This window comes from Etheostoma spectabile, chromosome 5 (genome assembly GCF_008692095.1).
Source record: "Etheostoma spectabile isolate EspeVRDwgs_2016 chromosome 5, UIUC_Espe_1.0, whole genome shotgun sequence".
In the NCBI taxonomy this organism is placed as follows: Eukaryota; Metazoa; Chordata; class Actinopteri; order Perciformes; family Percidae; genus Etheostoma; species Etheostoma spectabile.
In genome coordinates, this window is record NC_045737.1 from 11,113,396 (window position 1) to 11,139,131 (window position 25,736).

The window sequence follows — 25,736 nt, forward strand, 5'->3', positions numbered from 1 at the left end:
GGGGGGAGCCACAAATCATTGTTAGGACTGGTGTAACAGTTTCTGACGGCAGCACAATAAACACAGATGTCCTCCGACACACACACACACAAATAAATACAGTGACTGAGAAGTGAAATTATACACAGAGCGAAGGCACACATACGATTTTGATGCGGTGGCCCGGAGTGGTGGTGAGTGCCCAGGTGCATGCCTTCTTGCTGGGGTATTTATCCGGCCAGTTGGGGCTGGTGATGACACCGCTCACACTGTTCACAGTGTGATCGCAGCCAGCTATAAAAAGACATCACTGGGTCAACACGTACCTGTGCATCCCGCTTATACGGAACAGACTCACACTGTTTCTGAAGTAAGCATGCGCTCATCGAACCCTAATGTCTGTTACGATTGTGAGAAATATCGCAGGAGCGAGAAAAAAACGTGCAAACCCTAAAAACAAAAAGGAAAATAAGCAGTGAAACATTTTCAGTAAACAGAAACAAACCCAAACTAAAACCTTCAAGAAAAACCTAACTGATACTATATTGCCAGGTTAAAAAAACTGATAAAAATAAAATCAACATGAACATAAATCATTTCTGTTTTAGTTTTTTAAATTACAATAAAGGTGACGGCATGAATTCCCATCAACTCTCGTTGAACCACAGAATCTGACTTAACATGAGATGCCCTAGCTGCTAAATCCCATCAAACACTAAAGTAGACCAAAAATTAAACATCATTGATATTCTCCAATTATCTACTCTGTATGTGTAGATTCAGATTTTCCACTAGCCAAATAATTTATAAGGAAAATAAACCAGATCAGGCGTGCCACTGAATACATCTAAGCATCCATGTTTCTTTAAATTATTATTTGGGTTGATGGCAGACATAAAAGTCTTATCTGGATCAGCATAGCTCGTAATCGATCATGCACGCTGGGTAAGTGTCCAGTGTTATATGAAACGTCACAACAAAGGGTTCATGGGAAATGTAGGACTAGAACTACAAGCAGCGCTGCCAGATAAAGATTATATTTCCAAGCAAAACACACACAAAACTGCCCAAAGTTTTTGGCGGTAAACGGACCAATCTGCAAATACCGCTAAATTGTTTCTGCAGTCGGACGAATCAAACAGACACGTGTTGTTTGCTTCTTTCATCATCGGCCAAATTGGCTAGCGACTTTACAATTTTACACGCCAAAGTTAATTTTTACCTGCATTTGGCGATCGGCGGGTGTCAATTTAAAGCCCTGTGTGTGGCTACACACTTAGCATCTAAAACACTAGAACTGACAAACTAAAATGAAATCCAAAATACTCAACTAAAATAAAATAAAAACTAAGTACAAATCAAAAACTATTGTACCTATAAGACAAGAGTTTGGAGTGAAATACCTTCTTTGCAGTCATGTTTGTTCTCATGCAGCACAAAGCCGCTCCTGCACTGACAGCTGTAGCTCCCGAACGTGTTGACGCACTCGTGTTGACAGCCACCGTTCTCCTTAGAGCACTCATCTTTGTCTGAGGAAGCAAAGACGGACACAACGTTTTCTTTCAAGACTGACAGAGAGCGCCTCCAAGTGCAGGGTTTTCCCCGCCATTATAGGGTTTAGGTGCAGCACCCAAGACCACCTAAGCCTAATGAATGTCACTAAAAGACTTTTCTCAGGTCTAATGACTGTAGGTGAACTTCTTTAGCAAGTTGTTTTTAAACTTTTTGAGTGTTATTTATTTATGATCTGGCCTTCTAGCCTTGCCAACATTTTAGACACAGATATGGTAATGATAACGGTCCAAAATGATGTAAAAAGAGACGCACCACAAAGGGACCTAAACCCACTACAAAGAGACGCAAAATCACCACAGAAACCCAAAAGAAAAATGACAAAAAAGAGAGACACCAAGACTACAAAGAGACATAATCCCACAAAGACACACAGAATGTATGGGGGAAATTGCATAGGTTTTAAATTGAAAAACAATTATTTTGCTCCTCATTTGCATAAAGTTGAATCCTGCCAACTTATGCAAATAAGGCACGGCTCGTCACCTCTTAAAAGCTGACGAAAATCCCTTTCAACTGACCACTGTCGATCTGAAGGGAAGACCGATTCAGCAACTGCATAGCTCATTTCTCCCTTAAAATGTTGTCAGAAACACGTATCGGGGAACTATTTGCGTAAAAAATTAGATCTTATTCTGAACGAGCCGCCGATATGATTGGTTTTGAAATCCCAGAGGAGCCAGCCCCACGTGACACGTTCGCCCAATCAGCTGCAGCCATCGCAGTTGCAGGAGGGTGTAGACTGTAGACTCGTCGTCAATCTGATGGCGAGCTCACTAGAGTGCAGTGCAGGGAAGCGGGGCGATCCCATCCGTGAAAACAACACGTATATGGACACCCACCATTGGTCCAAGAAACTATCTAGCTGAGTGACTGAGTGAGAAGCGGTGCGCATCACTGTCAAAAGAACTCACCTGAGAAGAACTGCGCTTTAAAGCCCTTTTTGGACACGGTGTTGTCAGATTTGAACTCAATGCGCATGTTGTTGTACTGGGAGGTGATCGCTTCTGGTTTCTCTGCCCCACAGAACTTCCCATGTAGCCTTGAGTCTGCTGACAGCCCACTCCGCACCTCCACGTAGTCGTACTTACAAACCTGAGTGGAGAAACAGAGCATGTGAAAAGGCTGTATATGCTTTATGTTAAGGGTTGGGCTATTTTGACTGCATAACATGTCTTCTTTCAGACTAGAGAAGAAAAAACATCCAAAATGCACATTTAGGTGTTTATTGTACTACAATTTGTCTATGTGTGTCTGTAAAATTGTCCTAAATTCACCAAAATGTAGCATTAGATAATGCCTAATCTGCATATTTAAACATGTAAATTTCCAAAAACTTGTAAAACAAAAATAATTGTCTTAATTCACGTAATTTGGGCCCCCTCTGAAAAGCTTTTAGTAGATTATTTGGGGTTCCCCATTAATGCGTCCTGTATGTGATTGTTGTGTCTCATGGAATTGTGTTTGAATGTATAATGATGACGTGTGAAATAAAAACGAAATGAAACGAATTACCAGGGAAGTTAGTATGTAAGTTAAAATATTTTACCCTTTACACTAGTGTCTTCAAAATGTCTAAATTTTACAATCCATATCTTTAAAAGGTTTTGTTCCCAGACTCCAGAAATCTCCACTTCAGCAGCACACGCCATACTCGCATACACCAAACCTTTTGCTCTCATTCCTGTGTAGATTCTGTAGCTGTATCCACAGGGCTTTGTTCAGATATCCCTCACAGCTTGATTTACGTAATATTTTATACCTAAAAACGTGGCGTGACTGTTTGTTTTTGTGGCAGTTGACAGTACTTTCTGATTCATGGAGTGATAAACAGAGATATTCATAATCCCCAAAGTAAAAACCTTTGACTCTAACTTACCAACAAAATGAACACCACTTTTGAACCTAGCTTTATCTAGTGTTCCCATTTCTGTGATGCTTCATTTGAATTTTTTAACATAACATTTCAGAAAACTTGTAATGCAAAAGCCATCATTTTATAATTTAAGTAATTGATCGGGAAGTTTCAAGGTGACATGTTTTAGTTGAAATATTTTCCCCATCCACTTGTAGTGTCTCCCTTTAATTATGAAACACAAGGAGGAGAGGAAAAGGGGAGAGAGAGAGAGAGAGAGAGAGAGAAAGTGAAAGAGAGAGAGAGAGAGAGAGACTGAGAGAGAGAGGAGAGAGAGAGAGAGAGAGAGAGAGAGAGAGAGAGAGAGAGAGAGAGAGAACACAGAACAAACCCACCCCGTGCCGATTCAAAATAAGCCGTGTGCTCACATCATTGCCCTCAGTCTCGAAGACGTCAAAGAGCAGAGTGATGCGGTACTGTGTGGGGGCCACCAGCTGCCAGATGCAGTTCTTGTTTGGGGGGTACTCTCGGGGCCAACCCGGGCTGGTGATGGACCCGTTCAGCTTGGTGATGAAGCCCCCGCAGGCGGCTGGACAGAGAACAATTACAATACAATTACAATAACAAGAGTCCAAAAATCGACAAAAAAAAACAAGGCTATAGGAATATAGATAAAATGAGGATGTGTGGATAAGGACAACAGGTTTATAGCTTGATGCAGACATGCACACTGTAAAAAAAAAAAAAAAAAAAAGATGTTCCAAATGTTAAACCTCGGAGCTGAAATTAAAAGCTCTGAAATGTCTTTTTGTGTCCAGAATAAACCCGGTTACTGCCCAACCTTCCCGTGAGGACTCAGGCAAGCTTGCTATCAGTGTAACCCCCCCCCCCCCAGCTGGCTATTTTTAGCTGAACTTATTACGTTGTTAGATGCGGACATACGTGAAATGTTGGAAGGGTTAAACTAAAGTTTTAAATGTGCCATTCGGATGTCAGGAACCAGTTTCCCTGTGTTTCACTGTATGTAAATGAAACTAATTTGCTTGTTTTATTTAAAAGCTAATACATCTAGAGCCGCAAAGACAAACCGATTGGTTGTTGACTTTTCATTTAATCGGCAACTATTTTGATGAGCGGAAAATCTGTTAAAATTGGAATTTTTCTTATTCCAGCCTTTTTGGGGACGTCGTTTGGGCTTTAGGAAACACTGATTGATTGTTCATAATTGTTCATGACATTTTAGAGACCAAACAACTAATCAATATATCCAGAAAATGAAAATAATAGTTACATTAGTTGCCGCCCTGAAAAAACTCCTACTCTACTGCATACGCTGAATATTGATGCACGAAGCAAACCTGCAGTCATAGCTGACTTACTCTAGGGGCGGACGGCGGTCAACCAGATATTATTCAGCTTGTATACTCAGAGTTAGGTCCTCAACAACAACATATCATTTGAGATAAAAAAGAATGCCTTTTAATTCTTTAAGAGGTAGTTCCAGGCCGGCACAAGCATCACTCTTGGCATCTTCCCTGGCTTTAAGAATGAATGTACTTATTGTATTTGGGTGGCTTACTGTGTAAAGTGTGTAAGTATGTAAATGACATGGTGAGCAGGGCTGTACTTACCCTCACAGCTGCGCTTGTCTGCAGCCAGCTCATAGCCCGGGTCACAGGCACACTTGTAGCTGCCTAGGGTGTTGACACAGCGTTGCTCACAGCGACCGTTGTCCGGCTTGGAGCACTCATCCATCTCTGAAAACACAAAGGTATGTTAGGACCCTTTTTGCCGGCCCCCCTGGCTCGGAGGCTCACAAGAAATAAAACCCTCCGAAACAACAGCGGAGCCAGGCAGAGAAACGGCGAAAGGGAAATATACTTATACCGCCAGAACGTTTGAAAGATAACGACAGACAGAGGGTTTGATGTTACATGTCGGATTAAACAGATGTTGACATTCTCTCTAAAGAATTTACAACCTTTGACCTCTGACCTTTGAAGAAGTTGGCGGCAAAGCCGGCCTTGTTGACCGAGCCATCTGAAACAAATTTCATCCACAGCTGGTTGGAGCTGGTTTTGATGTCGTCTGGCTTGTCGTATCCACAGAAGCGTCCCAGCAGGGGACTGGTTTCAGAGTTTCCATCGCGCACCTCCAGGTAGTCGTAGGCACAACTGTCATGTCTCTCAATCTGAGGACGGTACAGAGGGTGGGATGTTATTTAAGGTTTTATTTGGAGGCTCTGAGCCAAAGACCGATGAAGCTACCAAACAACTCGCTATTTTTCTTTTAATGTGTCACCTATATTTATTCATCTCGTACTGGGATGTTCAGGAATGCTTTTAGCAAACAAGATCACATCAGTCAACATGACTGTAAAGGTGCCGGGGTTAGCAAAACAGCTTATTTACACCCACAAGTCCCAACATAAAAATCTCCTTATTTCCACTTGTGAAAGGTATATGCAATCAAAAAATGCATTTAAATAGAGTATTAATGAAAAATGATTAGTTAAGCACACATTAAGACAAGCTCTCATTATCTATTAATCGGCAGATTAATAATTTATCAATTTTGAAAAGCCTTTTTTAACACGAGACCGAGGGAGTACAGATGAAGAAATACCCTTTGGGCTAATTCTGGCATTTTCCACCCATGAATAATTGTGCGTTTTATTCATTTGCACTGGCCCCTTTTTAAAAAAAACTCAATTGAATGACTGTAGTAGTATAAATTACAAATAATAATTACAAATGCCCCTCATCAGAGAGCAATGTGATCTTTTTAAATTGGGTTTTTTGAGCACAGCAAATCATTTGTCCCCTTTGTTCCCTTTTTCCTGTGGCCTCCTTCTCTTGAATAAGCTTCTAGGACTCGTCTGCTGAGGATGGAGGTTGGGGCATTGGGTGTTACGTTAGAGTGTATGCGGTGAGATGGTTTTTTATTTATTTGGTATTGGTTCCGCTTAGCTGTTTTGTCTAGGTTTATATGGTTTGTATCTTAGGTGGTAAGCTACATGCGTGGCATGGTTGCCTGGGAGCCAGGCCCCAGGCTTGTCGTACATGATGTGTACTGTGGTTTGTCTTGTCAACTTGCAGGTGTAGCGGAGGCGATAATGAGATGACTGGGAGCACCTGGCTGGTCCTCCCAGGCTATTTAACCCCGCCTGCCTCACGACGGCGCACCAGCATGATTTCACCTTGCTTAGTCTTTCCCTTTGTTAACTACTGACAACATGCACCTCATATTCTCCACTACATCCATACACCATCACTCATCACAGATACTGACAATCACATCTCATCTTGTCTTCTTTGCAGTAATATTTAATGAATGTCACTGTATCATTGTTACGTTACTGTGCATCTCCGTCTTTGTTGTGGCCTGTGAGCCGGTTGTAACAGTCAGACAAAAACATTTGAATTATTAAATGAAGGACTGGTGCTTTACCTCAAAAGACTGGAAGGTAAGGCCAACGTGGTAGCCCTGGGCTACAGTAACCTTCCACACGCACACTTTGTTGGGCCTGTAGTCATCGGGGTAGTTGGGGGACTGGATCTGACCGTTGTCTTTCTTCACCTCCCCACCACAGATGGCTGCATTGGACAGTAAAAAAAAACTATTAAAGAAAACAATACTAAGCTCCCTTGACAGCAATATCATCAGCACAGGCCTTTGAGGGAAAAAAATGGAAAAAATGTGTGCTTGCTGTTCTGATTTACGCAATGTGGATTAGCTGAAATGCCTCCACCAGCTCCCCCACACACACACACAAACACAAATCATCCCTTTGCACGGCCTGGAAACAATGGAGTCGAGTGTGAAGGCCGGCCAAAAGTCTGATTAATGCGGCGTAAAGTGCCTGACACATCAGCAGTAGGGGAGCCAAAAGCTGCGGATATTACTGCAGCATCTAGGCACATTGTTGGATGTGTGACCGGCCATGCTTTCAGTCAGCTGAGCGGGGTGCAGCGAGGTCGGGGAAATGGGTGCTTACCCTCATAAACGGCGGAGAAACCTTTTCCCACCCAGTTACTGCTGCTGCGGAACTCAATCCACAGTCGGCTGTCGGTGGAGATGATTGGCTCAGGCAGCTTGTCGCCACAGAAACGACCTGGGTGACACGTAGAGACACACACACATGAACCAAACTCTTATTATCACGACACCTGCAATAAGATAAGATAAGCAAAGAGCTATAAAAATTATTCATACAACTACCGACAGAGAACCAACAACCCCATTATTTATTAAATTAAAAACGCTAAAACTTCAAGATTTGACAGACTACAAAACAATTCAAACAATGTTCAGAGCAAATAATCAACAATTGCCTGGTAGGATCCAGGAGCAGTTTCAACTGAGAGAGAGCACAAATTAAGAGGAATCTTTATATAAAAAAAAAAACACCAATAGAGTGGGGAGTTCATCGAGACAAAATTCAGATGAATCTATCTATCTATAACTTTGCTCGTCTTCAAACTGGACTCTATTTCCCCATGTTTGTGTGTCTGTAACACAAGACAGATGGGAACAGCAATCTTGGAAATTGGTCCAGTTTTACATAAGAAACCAGCAGCAATGTAACATAAATGGGCAATTGCGCATCGTCAATTTCCATCCACTAAAACTTCTGTTTTTTGCGCAGATTATAATAATAATAATAATAATACATTTTATTTAACAGCGCCTTTCTAACACTCAAGGACGCTTTACAGAGAATAAAAGACAGATATAGGGAACATAAAAGTGTAAGTAGTAATAACAAACAATAACAAAAAACAAAACAAAACAAACAAAACAAAACAGGAACAGTGTATTTAAAGATAAGCGAGCTGGAACAGATGGGTTTTTAGTTAGTTTTGAACAGAGGGAGAGAGTTGATGTTGCGGAGGTCGGGTGGGAGTGAGTTCCAGAGCTGGGGAGCAGAGCGGTGAAGGCTCTGGCCCACGGTGATGAGTCGAGCATGGGGGACAGTGAGGTGGAGGGAGGAGGAAGATCTGAGGGAGCGGGAGGGGACGGCAATGTGTAGGAGTTCTGATAGATATGGAGGGGCAAGGTTATGGGGGCTTTGAAAGTTGGAGAAGGATTTTAAATTGTATTCGAATTGAACCGGGAGCCAATGGAGCTGCTGAAGACCGGGGTTATATGAAGAAATGAGGGGGTTGGGGATGACACGAGCTGCTGAGTTCTGAAGAAGTTGAAGTTATGGAGGGATTTTTGAGGAAGGCCAAAAAGGAGAGAGTTACAGTAGTCAAGGCGGGAGGTGACGAGGCTGTGGATAAGGATGGAGGCAGTGTGAGTGGTAAGGGACGGACGGAGGCGGTTTATGTTGCGTAGGTGGAAGTATGCAGACCGGCAGATATTATTTATGTGTGACTGAAAGGAGAGGGAGGAATCGAGGAGAGCCCAGACTCTTGACCTGAGGGGAAGGGGAGACAAGGAGTTGTCGATTGGTAGAGAGAAACTATTGATTTGGATAGGGTGGACTTGGTGGCTCGAGGAGGAGTTCGGTTTTATCACGTTAGTTTAAGGAAGTTTGCGGTGAACCAGTCTTTTATTTCAAGTAAGCAGTTAGTGGGACAAGGGGGGGAGCGAGGAGGTGGGTTTGCTGGATAAATAGAGGTGGGTGTCGTCTGCGTAACAATGAAAATGAATGTTGAATTTGCGGAAGATATTGCCAAGGGGAAGTAGGTAGGTGAGAAAAGGAGGGGGCCAAGACTGAACCTTGAGGGACGCCAGTAGTAACAGGGAAGGGTGGGATGTGAAAGATTTGGTTGATAAAACTGAGTGCGGTCGGAGAGATATGAGCGGAACCAGTCAAGAGGGGTGGGAGAGAGAGCCGAGGAGAAAGTCTATTGAGGAGAATGGAGTGAGAAATGGTATCAAAGGCCGCACCGAGGGAGGTGAGGATGGAGATGAGTCCGGAATCAGCAGCTGTGAGGAGATCATTGGTGATTTTTATAAGGCAGTTCAGTACTATGGGAGGGGCGAAAACCAGACTGGAAAGGTTCATAAAGACAGTTAAGGGTAAGAAAAGCAGGAGTTGAACAGACACTATTTTTTCAAGAATTTTAGAAATAAAGGGAGAATTTGAGATAGGACGAAGATTATATAGTTGGTTGGGTCTGAGCCAGGTTTTTCAGAATCGGTGAGACGGATGCTGTTTTGAAAAGTGAGGGGACAATACCAGAGGAGAGAGAAGAATGATAATGGTAGGTATGAAGGGATGAGGAAGTGAGAAGGTTTTGACCAGAGCTGTGGGAGGGGGTCAAGAGAACAGGTTGAGGACTTGGATTTACGAATGAGATCAGAAATTTCGGAGGGGGTGGGCAGTAGAAAGAACAAAATGACGGCTATGGGGAGGGGCAAAGGTGGAGGGGAAGGCAAGGGGGTCAAATGTAATTGCGGTGAATGGAGTTGTTTTTTCATTAAAAAGACAACCAGTGAATTACAAGTTTCAACTGAGTACAGTGAGAAGGCAGAGAATCAGGGGATAAAGGTTTTATGGATTATTGAAAAGAGAGACCTGGAGTTTCCTTCGTTGGAGCAGATGAGGTCAGATAGAAGATTGATTTAGTTACGGCTATTGAGTTTGAGTAATGAAGAAGATGAGATTTATACATTTCTTTGTGAATGGAGAGACCAGTTTTTTTATAGAGGCGTTAGAGATTATTATTTTAAGTGTCTGACAACGTTAAGGAAAGAATCCTACAAAGATTGACCATTTTGTTAAAGAATAAGATCTTTTTTGTTTAACATGAAACAGGAAACCATCAACAATCAAAAGGCCTTGGTTCGTCTTTCCACTGTTTTAACAATCATCTTGGTTTGGTTGAAATAAAGCCTTAATTAACCCATTCACATGTGAAAGTATGCTGTCATGCTGTTTATACACGCTAAAAGTTTTGTTTATTTAAATGGAGTCAGGTGGGTTTGGTGATGGTGATTTCGGGGCTGTTTCATGTTAAACTAAAAGGTCTATCTCTGGAGGGATCCTTTCCATAATGTTGTCAGACACTTAGAATAATAATCTGAGCCTTTCAAAACTGAACTTTTAGTGGACGCTGACTGGCAATGAACATTTGCCCTAAGGGGTTACATTGCAGCCCGGTTCCAGCGTTCTCGCTCAATACTGGACCAATGTCAAATATTTGTGTTCACGTTAGTCAACGCATTGGAAGATAGGATCCAGGTTGAAAAGTAACGAAATTATCCTTTGAATAAATATTTAGTTGCGGGCCTAGCTCAGAATACTCTTGTTCAAACTGACCTTTGAGAGGCGCCTTCCTCCAGTATCCATCTCGGATTTCCACATGGTCGTACCAACACAAGTGGCTCCTGTACAGATCCATGGAGGTGAAGTTCAGAATGATCTTAAAAGACCAAGAGAGCGTGATTACTGACACGGTTGATTATGTAAGTAACAGAGACACAGCATCAGTGAAAACAGTCAGTGCAGCTTGTTTTTTTTCAGCCATCACTAAGTTAATCTGGTGCTTTTTCATACGCTCATACCTTTTCCCCTGGTGTGACTGATATTCTCCAGATGCAGTGCATGTAGGCTGAGTATCCATTGGGGAAGCCAGGGGAGGAGAAGTTCCCGCTGCTGTCCTGCAGACTGTCCCCACATCCTGCACACAAACACACGCACACCCACGTGTAAAGCCTGAGCCATGAGCACAATGCGCTGCTAATTAGTGTCTGCGTGAAAACACCTTAGACACTAATACAAGCTACACACACACACACACACACACACACACACACACACACACACACACACACACACACATCAGCACACACACACACACACACACACACACACACACACACACACACACACACACACACACACACACACACACCACACAAAGCTCTTAAGTCATCGGCCTGAAAACCTCACGGCAGAGACAGTGCTTGGATTATAAGACCCAATGTGAAGTAAAGGGCAGCTCTTTTATGTTCAAAGGCACATCTGCTGATAATATTTGCTCTGCAAGTCCACACCTCCCCCCCCACCCCCCCACCCCCCCCCCGCCACACACACACTCCAATGATGACAACACAAGGAATAGAGGTGTGAGACCTTTCTCAGAGCCTCGTCAAAAATACCTGGCCCACTATAAATAACCAAGCCCTCTGGAGGACGTGATGCATTATGTACGCCTTGCCAGTGAAAAAAAAACAAAACAAAAAAGACAACCACCCTGAGTTTGACTGGCAAAAGTAAAGTGTGCGAGGACTGATTCCAAACACTGGGCACAGCCTCGCGGAACGACTGAGTGAGGCTCATGCCAAGTAGGGGAAAGATGTGTTTAATTAAGAAGACAGGAAATGATTGAGAGTAGATTGTATGTTCAGATGTCCATCTTGAGAACTGTGCATGCATTCATTATTACTCTGTGTTATCTTTACCTCGGGCTGCGTTCTAAAGGAGTAAGGAAAACACGCGCCCCCCCCCCCCCCGCTTTGCCTGACTGTTCACATTCATTGCCTCCCTTGAGGTTTGTGTGTAAGCAATAAAACTAAGAGCCCAAAGCTATATGTTGTGTGTAATAATGCCTGGCAGAGGTCTGCCAGTACTAAGCTATTAACAAGCTCTGAGGCACACACCGGGGATGACAAAACCTCCCAGGAATACCGCATCAATGGGAGATTTCTAAGATTTATTTTTTCCAAGAACATGTGGAGACTCACTACCTCTTACCCACCCCGATATGCCTCACATCAGCCACTCAGTTTCTTCCTCACGTAAAGAAAGAGACTTGCGGACGCCGGGGTAGAGCCTGGTGCCCATATATAGATGTTTACTCCTCAACGCAGCTACCGCGGGTTTGACTCCAACCTGCGGCCCTTTGCTGCATGTCGTCCTCTCTCCCCCTTCTCATGTCTAGGCTGTCCTAAACAAATAAAGGCCTAAAATGCCAAATCTTAAAAAATATATAAAAGAGACTTGCACGGACACCTATGATCCATTTAATGTTTCCAGTTGAAAACCAAAGTGCGTGGTCCAGTGGTGACCATCACTATGTTGATTCATCAAGCTTTAGAGGGAGGCTGACAGCTCAGCTATCCTGGCCCAACCTGCAATTAACTGTCTGACATCAAATCTGTCCAGCAGAAGGCTGCTCTCAACGTACATCTGTTAATGCTATAAATTATGTTTACTTCAACAGCTTTAAATCCTCTCTCTCTCTCCTTCCTGGAATCATAAACAACGCTTCGGGAAAAAAAAGGTGTCAGGATTATGCAACTGTGCTCAGTTTTACAATGCCCATGCTGCGCAATGTGCGGACATGAGCCTTGTTCCTAACCATCGTTTTAACCTTTGTCTTTTCTCGCGACCAGCTGTTCTTTTGCGTCTATCTGGGAAGAAGTGATGACAAACTTTCTGTCCCTGGGCAGTGTTTAAAATCCTCCCAGATTGGGAGTCTCGGACGCTGTAGCCAAGGCAAGGAGCCACACCACATCAATAGTAGATGCTCGGCTATTTCCACACAGGAGGAGCAGCAGACTTCTCTCTCGCAGTGCTGTGTTACTCACACGTGCAAAAAATAGAAAAAAGGAAAAACCCATAGCAGGCAGCAACTGTCATTTTGGTCTTACTGGAGCATTTGTAGAGTTTGCGTGCCTGTGCGATATCCCCTTTGCTCAGTCTGGTTCTCTGGCCAATGGGTGGTCGCACTCCGTTCACATCGTAGCGTGGCAGGATGGTGTCCAGGAAGATGCCTCTGTAATTCAGCAAGAGAGACGGGTTTTAATGTTGCATGAAACCCAGACGGCATGCATTCAATCCTGATAACTATTCCAACATGCACGCATGCCACAAAACATGTTTGCCCAAGGATTAAGTGACTTACCATTAAACACTGCAGTTCAATCACTGTCAACATTGTTATTACCGGTTTCTAAAGGATTTGAGACTTTTAAATGCCATGATGGAAAGATGTACTGCCAGTCTTGGCTAAGCCACACACAATGTGTCTGTTTTGTAGAAAGATACAACAAAACCAACAGTAGGACATGTCGGGCACGGAGAGCTCATTGTCACATTCACTTATAAGCTTTGTTGTGAACCTGGAAAAGTCAGAACAAGGGATGTAGCGATACACTCGACTCATGATTTGATTCACGATTTAATGTACACAACGCAATTTTCTCACGATATTTTTTAGCAGAATGAGCTGCAGACTGAAAAATGTTTCTTAATTTCTATTAACTGTGCAAAACAACAGATGCGTCCTCTCATCAAAAGTGCAACTGATATTGTATTTGATCTCAAATAACAGAAATGAATGAATATGAATTTTATGAATGTTATCAAAATAACGGAATAAATAGAAAACAATCTCTTCAAACTAAGAAGATAGAGTAACGTCTGAAGTCGTTGAAATAAGTCGAAGAAATAAGTGAAATCTAAATTAGATTACTCCCTAGACCGTTTAAAAATAGCATCTGAAATTATTTTTTGTTGTTGTAGTCTTTACACATTTTTATAATTTTTAATTGCTTCATGATACAACTACTCAAAACACTAATACATTTGCTAATTTAACATGTCTAAATTAGGGATGTTCTGATACTGGAGGCTTTTCCAATACTGTCTGAAATGCTAGTATAGGTATCGGTGAGCATGCAAGTATATGCGCTGATTCATTTCCATGTAATTTAGCCCCCCAAAAACTACTTTAAAGTAGTTAATTTATGTTGATTGTCAAACTAGATAATGCAAGAAAGTTCAACAATGATAGCAATCATATCACATCCATACAGGGTTAGTAGTGTACCGCTGGTGTCAGATTGGTACTCGCTAACGGCTGATACACAAGTTCAGGCATGAGAATTGAAACCTGACGCGCCAGATGTGTGACAACGGCGGCGCCCAGGGCGGCAGCGGCTGGCATACAGCTCCGACCAACTCGCGGATATTTTTCATAAAAAATGCCGCCAAACTTGCTCCCTGCTGCCCTCTGGAAAGAGGTTCTGCAGCATCCGCTGCAGGTCCACCAGGTTCTGCAACAGCTTTTTCCCCACTGCCATCAGACTGTTGAACTTCTGATCCATAAACTGAACTCTGCACCTATTGCACGTCATCGGGCATTAAAATGCTTCTGAACGGAAAAAATGCATTTTTGCACTAATGCCTTTTGAACCGAACCACTACAATTTGCACACTGTTCATCCCCTGCACTGTTTTACACTTTGATCACTGCTGCACTTCTGTATAACCTTTGGTATAATAATCCGGAAATGTATTCCATCTCACCTGGAATATCACTGCAATATTTATAAGCTGTATGCAACGCAATTTCGTTCTGTATGCACTCTGTACATATAAAATGACAATAAATAAAGTTGAAGTTGAAGTTGAAGATGGTTTGTTAACACAGAACTGGGGATAGACCAATTATTGGCCCTGGAAGATTATTGGGCCGCTTTTTGGCAGTTTGTAGATAGTCTGTCTCCTGAGAAAAATGATCTTGTAGTATTGCGAGAATCCAAAAATTTGCAGAAATTTCTTCCTTTTTCTTAAGATAGGCAAAGGGCCACAGGTTGGATTCGAACCCTGGCCGCTGCAGGACTCAAGTAAAACATCCAATGCCAGTAGTAGACTGTTTGTAATAAGATGTGGCACCAGTTAAATTGGACAGCATGAGCATGCACACCCACACCTGTGTGGACACAAGTGTTATTGTCATGATCCGGAGCCACCTGTTTGCACTGCAATAAACTGAACATCATTAAGACCATTAACAAAGCCTCTTATCTATGAATAAACACGATTTTAATAGCATGAGTTGCTACAAAGCTAATTAAGACTACGATCTCCACACAACTCTCTCTCTGTATTTCTCAGTATGACTATGTTCAGAGACCAACCAGGATGCGACTGATACACTATTCCCCTTGAGCCGTCATCACTTGGTACTTGTTAATGAGGTTCATTAGACCAGTGCGGTTATTTTAAAAACACAAAAATGAATCATTGTGACTCTTCTTTATGCTTTCTTGATCCTCTGGACTCTTTCAAAAATCAGTCAAAGACCCTATTGCACGACCTGTCTGCACTTTATTTTGTATGTATTACTTTATCATTTTAATTGTGTTTTGAATATGGATCATCTTGTATATTTTATGTGTAACGTTTGTAATTTTTTTTATCTGTGATAAGCGCTCTATAAATACATTTTACTTAACTTACCTTCTCTGGTCTCAGTTACCATATGTTCCTCAAACCCCCGCCAACATATGAATGTGATATAAGTATGACTGTGTGTGTTTGTGTTTTATTAGTATTATTTCAATCAATGGTGGGTTTACTTTCTGATTCTTTCAGATCTTATCATCTCTAGCTAAAATGCAACAGATGGACAGATGCAGTCACTTATCAAAGCTCAGCCTTTGAGGTACGGGTTTAAAATGACATCATCATACTTCACACGTCTGCCCTGCAGATGGACCCAGACTAAGAGCTTTTCCCCTTCTCCAGAGGTGCTGCGCGATTTAAAAAAAAGAAATTGTAGAAGCTGTGAAGGTAGGGACGTGAAAAAAGTCCAAATGAGAAATGTAAATAACAACTAGGTAAAGCTTCTACGTAGCTTAAAAAAAACACACAAAAAAACAGCGTGGTTCTGTGATAAAGTCCAGGAATTTTGGACTGGGATATATGATAACCTATGTCGGATTTCAGGGACCCAGGTTCTAGGAGGACAAATAAATATGTTTTGTTTGTTAAAAATTAACAATAAGGGCGGAACTGAACAGTAAGTACAGGAAAACTACTTTCCCACTGCTGTCACACTTGACACTTTGCTAGTTTATCGTCTCCATTTTTCTCTCTAAACATTGGCGAGCAACGGCCTGGCTCCCTGGCCGTTCCCATGGTGACATGCCTATCAACGCCAGGCATGTGCAAACAGAGCAGCCTGAGCTAACAGTGTAGACTCTGCCTGCCCGTCTGTGAGCTTCCAGGAGCCCGTGAGCTGGCCGTCGGTGAAAAAAAACGCCACTGCAGCCGGTGTCAGAGCACACAAAGGGCACACTGGCAGGTCTCTATTTGACTTGGCACGGCTCCATCCACCAGTGCTAAAAAAATATCTCTGGAGCAAAAGGAGGGGGGGGGGGGGGGGGGGGGGGGGGGGGGGGTAGCACAGTCGTGGTTTGGGTTACTGGTAACACACCCTGAACAAAAAGCTTGGGGATCAGTCCTGCTTGTCCCCAGGAGACACAGCATAACATCAAACCAAGCCATGAAATCTTCCCAACAAGAGCCGCGGCAAAGGCCCCGGCTTCCCACGGTGATTTACTGTAAAACACCGAGCAATCACACCGGTTAATAATGGGGTCACAAAGAAAGATGCTGGCACAGGTGAATCAGCCAATCAGCGCTTAGGAAGTGCTTGGAATGACTTGTGAAAAGCTAAAAAGGAGCCCCTTGTCTGCTAAAATACAGCTCTGTAAGACATTCCCCTCTCATGTCCTAACAGTCTTATTGATCAACACAGTTCCACCAATTAGGAAAGCAACAGAGTCGAGAGTCGGAGTGAAAAAGGAGCAGGGCGGATTAGCCGACATAAACATACTTCGGGGCAGAGCTGCTGCATTGTGCAGCTCATACCACAAATTTAGAGGATCATGAGATTTAGTCCAAATCTTGACCTAAGGGTGACAGCCACTAAATGGATCTCCTGTTTCTGTGTGGTAAGCTGACTGAAATCCAATATGAGCTAAAACCGTCCTCTGAAAAAAACACTTTTCTTTTCTTTTTTTTAAACCTGCAGTGGACTTTGTTCAGGTTGTTGTAGACATAAAAGCCACAAGACAATGATAAAGTAAAAGAATTAGGGTGTGTAACAAAATCTATTTGTATTTGAATTAGAGATTATCGGCCGATATAAGGCATTTCCCGTTATATCGGTATCGGTATTTATAATGGCCGATTTAAAAATAAAAAAACATTAATAAGGATGAATAAATTATTCTGATAAATGAATATTTCAAAAATAAAAACGGACTGTCAACCATGTTATGAGCGTTGGCGTTGCATAGTTTGTCCACCAGAGGGCGCTCTACAACGTCCCTGTTGGCAAAACTGATTTTTTTGTTTGTTAATGTATTTAATGTGTTCAAAGGACTTTAAGTTTCATATCTTAAGGTTGTATTTTTATATGTTTTATTGATGTAAATCTGTAGGAAAATCTGTTTATGTTTTGTAACACGTTTCTGGATTTTATTTTTTTAAATATATCTCGGCCGATATATTGGCATATCGGACCTTTAAATAATCAAATGTTCAAGCTCTACCGATTCATAAATTGTTTCTTACAATTCCAAAAATTGATTCATATGTTTTTATTGTATGTCTACAATCACATGATAGATAGATAGATAGATAGATAGATAGATATCTATATATAGATAGATAGATAGATAGATAGATAGATAGATAGATAGATAGATAGATAGATTTAACTTGTTTTTTTTATTTAGACAACAAAAAACTGAAAAATTTAGTTTTTAATTGTTCATTTTTTGGTTTAAAATGGAAAAACATGGTATTTTGGTTTATGCTTTAATTGATGTAAAGCTTTAGTACGTAACCTTTTGCTATTAAACTTCCGTTACATTGTCCTCCTTGTGTGTATATATATATATATATATATATATATATATATATAAAAATAAAAGTATGGGTTACATCGCTTTTTGCGTTGACTCACATGTGCCCAGTGGTGAAATGTAACTTGTACTTTCTACATTTCAGAGAGAAGAATTCCACTAATCCACTACATTAATCTGACAGCTTTAGTTACTTTACACATTAAGATGTCTGCACAAAACACAGGTAGTTTATACAATGCAACGTATTATTATAAATTAAACTACCCAACAATATAGCGGCCTAAAAGTACATCTGACATAAGGAGCCTGGGTAGCTCACCTGGTCAAGCGCGCCCATAAATAGAGATTTACTCCTAGACGCAGCGGCCGCGGGTACGACTCTGCCCTGCGGCCCTTTGCTGCACGTCATTCTCCCTCTCTCTCCCCTTTCATGTCTTTAGCTGTCCTATAGAAATAAAAGCCTAAAATGCCCCCCAAAAAATCTATAAAAAAGTACATCTGAAATAATTAGCCGATTAAACACTTGACATACCAGTTTGGATTGTTTCCAGTTTCTAAAATGTGAGGATTTTTTAGCATTAAGTGCTTTTACTATTAATATTTTAAGTACATTTTCCTGATAATACTTACATGCTTAAGTAACATTGCTTGTAACAGAGCAATTTTAAAGTGTGTGTGGTATTAGTACTTTAACTTAAGTAAAGGATCTAGATAATACTTCTTCCAGCACTGTGCCCATAGATCACATCACACCCACTCTGGCTTACTGAAAGCTGTCAGAACTCCTGCTATATGTTCAGCATTGCAGAGTTGACGTGACCTGCAGCTGTTTGAAAGGTTCCCAAATTTGTTTATCTATGCAATAGAGGTGAGGGTCAAAATGCAGTTTACATCCAAAAACCTGAAGTCACATCCTGCCCATGGCAGCAGGAGGTAACCATAATATTTACACGACTCTATGTAAAGTTCGGTTGTGAAAGCTTCCAAAATGATTTAATGTATATGGTCAGGTTGTCAAAAAAAAGCCACTTTGCAGTGAGCCCTGTGATGTTTTTGTAATTACAATGATGACTCAGAAGCTGAATCTGAGTCAACATCTCCCAGGAGGTCTTATTTTTGGCTTCGCAGTCAACCAGCTGGTAAATAAGACTTCACATTAACGGCAGCCTAAGAGGAGTATGAGTGTCATGAGGCTTTTATCTAGTAAGATATTCTCCTCTGACGCCCCTGTGTAGTGCTGAATGACAGCACCACACCTGAGAAAGCTTACTGTAACATCTGACGGGGAGTTAGGAGTGAGGTTAGCTGGCCACAAAATGTAGTGTTTAGTAAGTGTGACTATAGGGCTGGGTACTGAACTTCAATACTTTTAGGCACTGACCGAACTGCGTCCATAATATCCCAAAATGCCTTGTCATTCAATGCCATCTTTCAATAACAAGGATCCTAATAAGGAACTCTTGTTTGAAATCATCCGGGATATTTATTCAGTGGAAAAGTTGACGTACCGACTAATACTCAAAAGGACATATCCATGACCAGTGATAGGTGAAATATTTAAGCATGTAGGTAACTGTATTTCATCTATTCTAAGGATCTTCCACAGAAGTCTTTAGTTTGAGGTAACTCAACCCCACAGCTGAGACTAGATGGGTATGTGTAAAACAAGTAGAAGTGTCTAAATAAGGTGTTGTCTCAAAGGTAACCATGTTTCACAGGAATAGATTAACTGACCGGTGCAGGACAAGAAGACTATAAGAAACGCATGATTCGGATGTTCAGAGAGACACTTTGGGTACACACTTGTGTGTATGTGTGTGTGTGTGTACCCACGTTTATCTTCCTTCCTTGTTCAAGAATTGAATAAAGCTGCATTTAATCTAAATCCATTGGACTCGTCATGTGTGCAGTCTCGTCCATCATTTCTGCTCATGATTCCCAGATATCAACCAGAACTGGAGAAATCGGACCAAATACATTGAAAGTGATGCCGAAAATTACTGGACTATCTGACGATGACTATTCACGGGCCTGAAATGCCCCTGAAACCATATTTCCATATTTAAATTCTAGTGGAAATAAATTATTTGGATATCCGAATGTACATGATGTTAACTAAGACTGAAAATAAAAACACAGTTTTAAAACGAACTCTCGTCAGCGTCAGTGAGCCAATGAGCACGCAGCGTGCTTGTACCATGGTCTGATAATGTTTGCGATTGGCTGTCTCGCGTCATACAGGAAAAACTCTATAATACGGACAAAAGCGGGGCTCACGTCTTTGTTGATTAGACCTGCAAAGATGTAACTGTTAAATTAATTGCCAACTATTTGGATAATTGATTAAGTGGTTTGAGTCATTTTTTTATGAAAAAAATGGTTTCCAGCTTGTGAAATGTGAATATGTTTCTAGTTTCTTCTCTTCTCTGTGACAGTGAACTGAATATCTAGGAGTTGGGGACAAAAAAAAGACATCTGAGGACTGTCTACGGGCTTGTGGTGATAAGCAATGTCCTATAGGTGCCAACAAAAATTTATGTTTGGTACTGCCAATTTGTTTTGTTTTGTCATGGTCAAAAAAATCGTGGCGGAGAATCGTGATATCAATTCTAAGCAACAAAAAAAAAAATCGTAATTCATATTTTTCCCTGAATTCTGCAGGCCTAGTGTTGTTGTACTTAGGTAGGCTTGACTACAATGGAAAGCAGCTGTAAATTAAAATAAATAAATAATTTCGTTGCATACATTTATACAGGGCTGGAGCTGCCCCCCCCCCCCCCGGCGACCCGATACCGGATAAGTGTCCGAAGATGGATGGATGGACATTTATACATTTTATCTATAACCATTCCGAGCCTTATATGTGAAACATTTCCACTTCTGCTTTTACAAACCAGACTCTCTCTATGCAACATGTTTCCATTAAACTAAGTCAACACCAAATTTGGTTCCATTTGCGTCTCCACAGCCCTTTATGTCTATTCATCAGTTATATACCGACTGTCCAAAGTCTAACGTTGCACAAACCTAGAGTCATGTGAATGTGTTTACTGAGCCTGGGGAGCTTTAGACATTTGGCAGAACTTTTCCTTCATATGGGGGAGACATTAATTGAGACGATAAAATGTCCGCTCCTCCATTCCTTACCATGTGTGGGTGATTATTAGCCGTTGGCCCAAACTGTGCAAGGAGTGCAGACAACATTTAGTAGCAAGGCATGTATTATAACACCTGAGTACTATGAAGGGGCTTTGCAGCAGACATAGGAAATAACTCTATGAGTCCCTGCAGTAGCCTAGAGTGAAAATAATGCAACTAATCACCAGAGCCCCTTCTAAGAGCTTTTAGGAGAATAATGAGGTGGTTCATGGTGAAAGTAAAACTTTTACAAGAAGCTTCACAAAGCCCTGAAAGTGGCACACAGACATTTAGCCATGATTAAGCAGGGCTACTGTTGCTGGGCAAGCTCAGCCCCCGGACTGATGCTGCTTTACTGGGGCTGCTGGAACCTTAATTTGAACAGGCTGTAGGAAGGAGCTGTGCATTCATTATACAAAAATTAACATCCATCTGCTATAGATTGCTTGGGTACAGGGTTTTTCCTGCATAAGGAAATTTTGGCCCCCAAAAGAAGTTTTAGTTATCCCCAAAGGAAAATCACCAGCCCCCAAAATGAGAAGAATTGAGAATAAAAACAGCAAATTAAATCCTCTCTAAATGTGTTCATCAACAATATACCTAACAACCGTTGCACAAGCAGAACATAACTTGAATGTGTGTGCTAATATAAGTTTAATCTCCAGAGTCAGGCTGTGTCAGATTTATTTAAATATTAATTTTTTTTAAGCAGTTATGTTAATTTGGGTTTTATTTACTCGAGCGTAATAGCATTTTTTGTTTATCAAATTGTCAAAACATTAGCATAGATTTCGGTCAAATAAGGTAGCAGGAAACCTTCTAAATTGAGAGGCTGAAAACATAATTTTCTGCCATTTTTACACGAAAAATTACTTCATTCATTCAGTACTTTATGGCCCTTAGTATTTCTATTACAGCAACAAGCAATTTCATCTTGTCGAAATATTGCATAAATCTACTTTCAGTCTCCCTTAAGCAATTGTTAAGAAAGAAAAGTCCAGCCAAAAGAAAGCTAGACCAGAGGAGGAGAGTCATTGGTTAAAAAAAGAAGCTTTTTGTAAGAGCTACTTTATAAATATCAACTAAAGACCCACCTTCTCCCAAGAAACCAGTTTCTAACTCTGTGTACTTGAACTCAGACAGCGAGGGAACAATTCAGATCCAAGACAGATTTTCAAAGAACAGTGAGCCTTTTCTAAACTCAATGTCCTCAGGCTACATGAAAGCGATTTATTATTGAGGAGAATTAAGGTCCATTGTACACTTTAGGAATCGTGCCACATTACTGAGCAGCAGCAGCCCAGAGACACAGATCTGGTGCATTATAGATCCATAAACTCATAAAACTCTAAGAGCAGAAATGGAAAATAAAGATCATGGGTTTAAAGGTTGCAGCAGAGTGGGAAACAACAATGACTGTAAAAATAGTGGACGTAGCAGCAGCGAGGTCGGCCATTGGTTTGAGGACTGCCATTTTGAAGCCTCGAGTTTGGCTATACGGCCGTCGCCACCTAGTTTCTTTGCAACCGTTTAAATGGCGGTGCGCAAAGTTAAACACACTTACACAAGATGTAAAGTTGCTGATTTTTAACCCTTCTGAAGCAAGCTGTGAACGTGGATCTCTGGGTACTGGTGCCATTTCTCTACATGTAGAGGTGAACAGAAAATCTGCAAACTTTCTCTTAAGTTGTAAGCTAGCGCTAGTGGTATCTAGTCATCTTGGTTGGCAGACATTTTTAGGCAACCAAAATGTTCCAATTAACTTTAATGTAGTAAGAAATCACAGTGAGAATGTCAAGGTTTAAGTAGAAAACATGGACAACACCCAAAAACAAGTTTAGGTCTATTTGAATGTCCATAGAGTTAGCATGGTTAGCATCACTAAGCCTCTGTCGTGATTAGCAGGTCCTAAAGCATCCCCTGCTTTATCGTCTATTTTAAAATAAATGGAAGCATAATTTACAAAACAAACATCATGCTGTGTTGAAGAAGACTTGAAACCACTGATTGAGATGTTTACTGAGGTAATACATCAAGTGAGGTAGGGTAGGTAGGGTCACTTGCTTATTGACTTCTTAAGAAACAGACTTCTTTTTGGGAGCCATTGGAGTCGCCACCTGCTGGAAAGTAAATTTAATGCAGGTTTGAGGCCTTTCAGCAGTGGCTGCACTTATCAGATCCGGAAGCTTCGTCCATTATTTTTATAGTCTATGAAAGACGTGATCTAAGACTAGTCTGGGGGGGAAGAGTGCAACTTGGCTTGGGTCCTACCTGGAGAATGTATTCCTGGCATAGTGCATGATACTGTCAAAGTCATAGACTTCTCCCAAGGAGTCCACCTCCCCCGGCTCCATCTTCAAGAAGTTATACTCTTGTCCTGGGAAACGAAAAAAAAAGCACAGTTGAAATATGAAGTTGAGTCATAATGTGCAAACCTTATGTATGTATGCATTGCATGTCAAAGGGGAATATGGTTTTACTCTTTCGGGTAATGAAGCTACAGATACCAGATACAAGCGATATATTGCAGTGATATTTTTAAGCATTTTAGGATGTTTCGACATTTAATATTTCATAGAAACAAGTTTGAAAAGCTGGCCTGGATACTGACTGTCACGATCAGCTGTTTACATGCCGTTGACCAGTTCTATAAACACTTGAAGGTTGAGGATGAGCGTATCCCACCCCTGGTGTGTTTTTTTCTGTTTTTACCATCTTAGCCCAGACTTTCTGTGTGTACAAATGTTTGTCACTTTTATTATTTTGTCTCTTTCACTGCATCTTTTCCAACATTATTGCTGAGGGACTGCTAAGACCTGGACGCCTACCTGGTTGAATGTTGTCCCTAATAATGCTGACGTGTTCGTCTCGGTCGGGCCGCGTGTGTTCGTGCCAGAATCCAATCACGTGACCCAACTCGTGCACCACAATGCCAAACTTGTCGCAGTTTTTCCCGATGGATATGGCCTGAGGGCCCCCTCCACGACGACCCACATAGGAGCAGCACCTGTGAATCAGCAGGCAGACACACAGAGAGGCGGTGTTAACAAAGCCAGAATATAAATCCTAAAACACACAACTGCGTGTGAAAAAAACATTAGGAACAAGGGTGGATGAACATGGACATTTGTGGGAAGATATGATTGAAAATGCACCCTGATTAGATATATTATTACATCTTCTCAAAAATCCTCAGAATGGACAGAGCCCAGATACCTGTCTGGATTTACCCTGCAGACATCTGTGGAGTAGTTAACCCTAGTCCTTGTAAATTGACAAATCCTTGTAAATCCTTGAAATTCCAGAGTTTAGAATGCCAACATTCCCGGCAGCTCGTGAACAATCCCGGAAATCAAGCGTTATCAATGTAGACTACCAACATGAAAACCACTTCCAATGGGTGCTCCTTAAGTCTCTTATTTAATATCTCTTTGCTGCTATGTCTCCGTTTTAAAGTTCTTATTCCTCCTCAAAGGAGTTAGGATCGAGGATGGAGGCGGGATCTCTGAGGAGCTATGAGCGAGGATTCACAAAAGCAGCTTTCCCGGAAAGAGTGCAGCTTAAACCGGTTGCTACCTCCAACCATATCCCTGACGAATTCAGAGGAAAGGACGTCTCATGCCTCTAAAAAGCCTATTTTGCTCTCTCCTCACATGATTTACTCGCTTTGCTACCATGGACGGATGTACGTCACAATCAACATTTACAATATGGAAAAGATAACAGCATTGTCAATCATAAATTGGAGCAATCGTATGTACAAAAAGAAGAAAAAACATGGATTCACTATGTAATGCCTCGTAGGACTGCTTTTGTTTTCACAGATCTTTAGTTGTCTTCTCCCTAACTAGTCATAGTTCTCTTTCATTTTATTTTTCTTGCTTGTGTCGGTATGTGTGTATTTTCAAATGGACAATTGTCAGATCGGTATCATTCATGTCAAGAAAGTGGGCACATTCAGTAGCTAAGATGCTGTGGAAATGTTTGACACTAAAATGCAAAACAAAGACTTCATGAACAAACTAGGATTTAGCAAATTAAAATAAATCATTAACAAGCAAGTGGAAACTATAGAGAGGCCAAAAAAAAATCCTGTTCCCCAGGAGAGAAGAAGGAATGTGTCTCTGGGTCTCTCCTCGCTCCTATTTTAACATTCTCTGTGCATATATAACGGAGCTCTTAATGAGAGCGACATTATCTCAACAACCTCTGGTCTGTTTTACAGGAGAGTCGTACGAGGCGACCCGTCATCCACACATACAGCAGCGACATTCATTCATCCGTCTGCCAAAACAAGTGCTGAGAGGGATGGTGGGAGCTGGCTGGCTGCAGCGCTCCATCTCAGCGTGACATGAAAGGTTCAGTGTGGGAGTCTGGGTGGACGGGCGCACACACCATGGCCCTGTGGGCCAGACAGCAGCTCTCTAATTACTGCGAGCCAGGCCAGGCTCTCCTGAGATACGCCTTGAACTTTGCACAGGGCAGATGGGAGCCTGCTGAATATGTAGCAGAGCTGAGCGTTCCCACTGCTAACCGCGGTGGATAATGTCATCCCTGTTGCTCCAGA

At 41.6% G+C, this 25,736-nt stretch overlaps 1 protein-coding gene across 3 annotated transcripts in view; it reads right to left on the minus strand.

Moving 5' to 3' along the window:
- Positions 1–25,736, minus strand: part of bmp1a (bone morphogenetic protein 1a) — a 78,127-nt gene that overhangs the window by 19,544 nt on the left and 32,847 nt on the right. For all 3 annotated transcript variants that reach the window (XM_032516992.1, XM_032516991.1, XM_032516990.1), the window contains exons 5-17: positions 23,998–24,176; positions 23,441–23,546; positions 13,016–13,140; positions 10,925–11,040; positions 10,680–10,782; positions 7,404–7,520; positions 6,857–7,002; positions 5,402–5,597; positions 5,038–5,163; positions 3,835–3,995; positions 2,466–2,646; positions 1,383–1,508; positions 146–273 (exon numbers count right to left, since the gene is read on the minus strand). In XM_032516992.1, the coding sequence (XP_032372883.1) occupies positions 146–273; positions 1,383–1,508; positions 2,466–2,646; positions 3,835–3,995; positions 5,038–5,163; positions 5,402–5,597; positions 6,857–7,002; positions 7,404–7,520; positions 10,680–10,782; positions 10,925–11,040; positions 13,016–13,140; positions 23,441–23,546; positions 23,998–24,176 (1,810 nt within the window). The remainder of the gene's footprint in view (positions 1–145; positions 274–1,382; positions 1,509–2,465; positions 2,647–3,834; positions 3,996–5,037; positions 5,164–5,401; positions 5,598–6,856; positions 7,003–7,403; positions 7,521–10,679; positions 10,783–10,924; positions 11,041–13,015; positions 13,141–23,440; positions 23,547–23,997; positions 24,177–25,736) is intronic.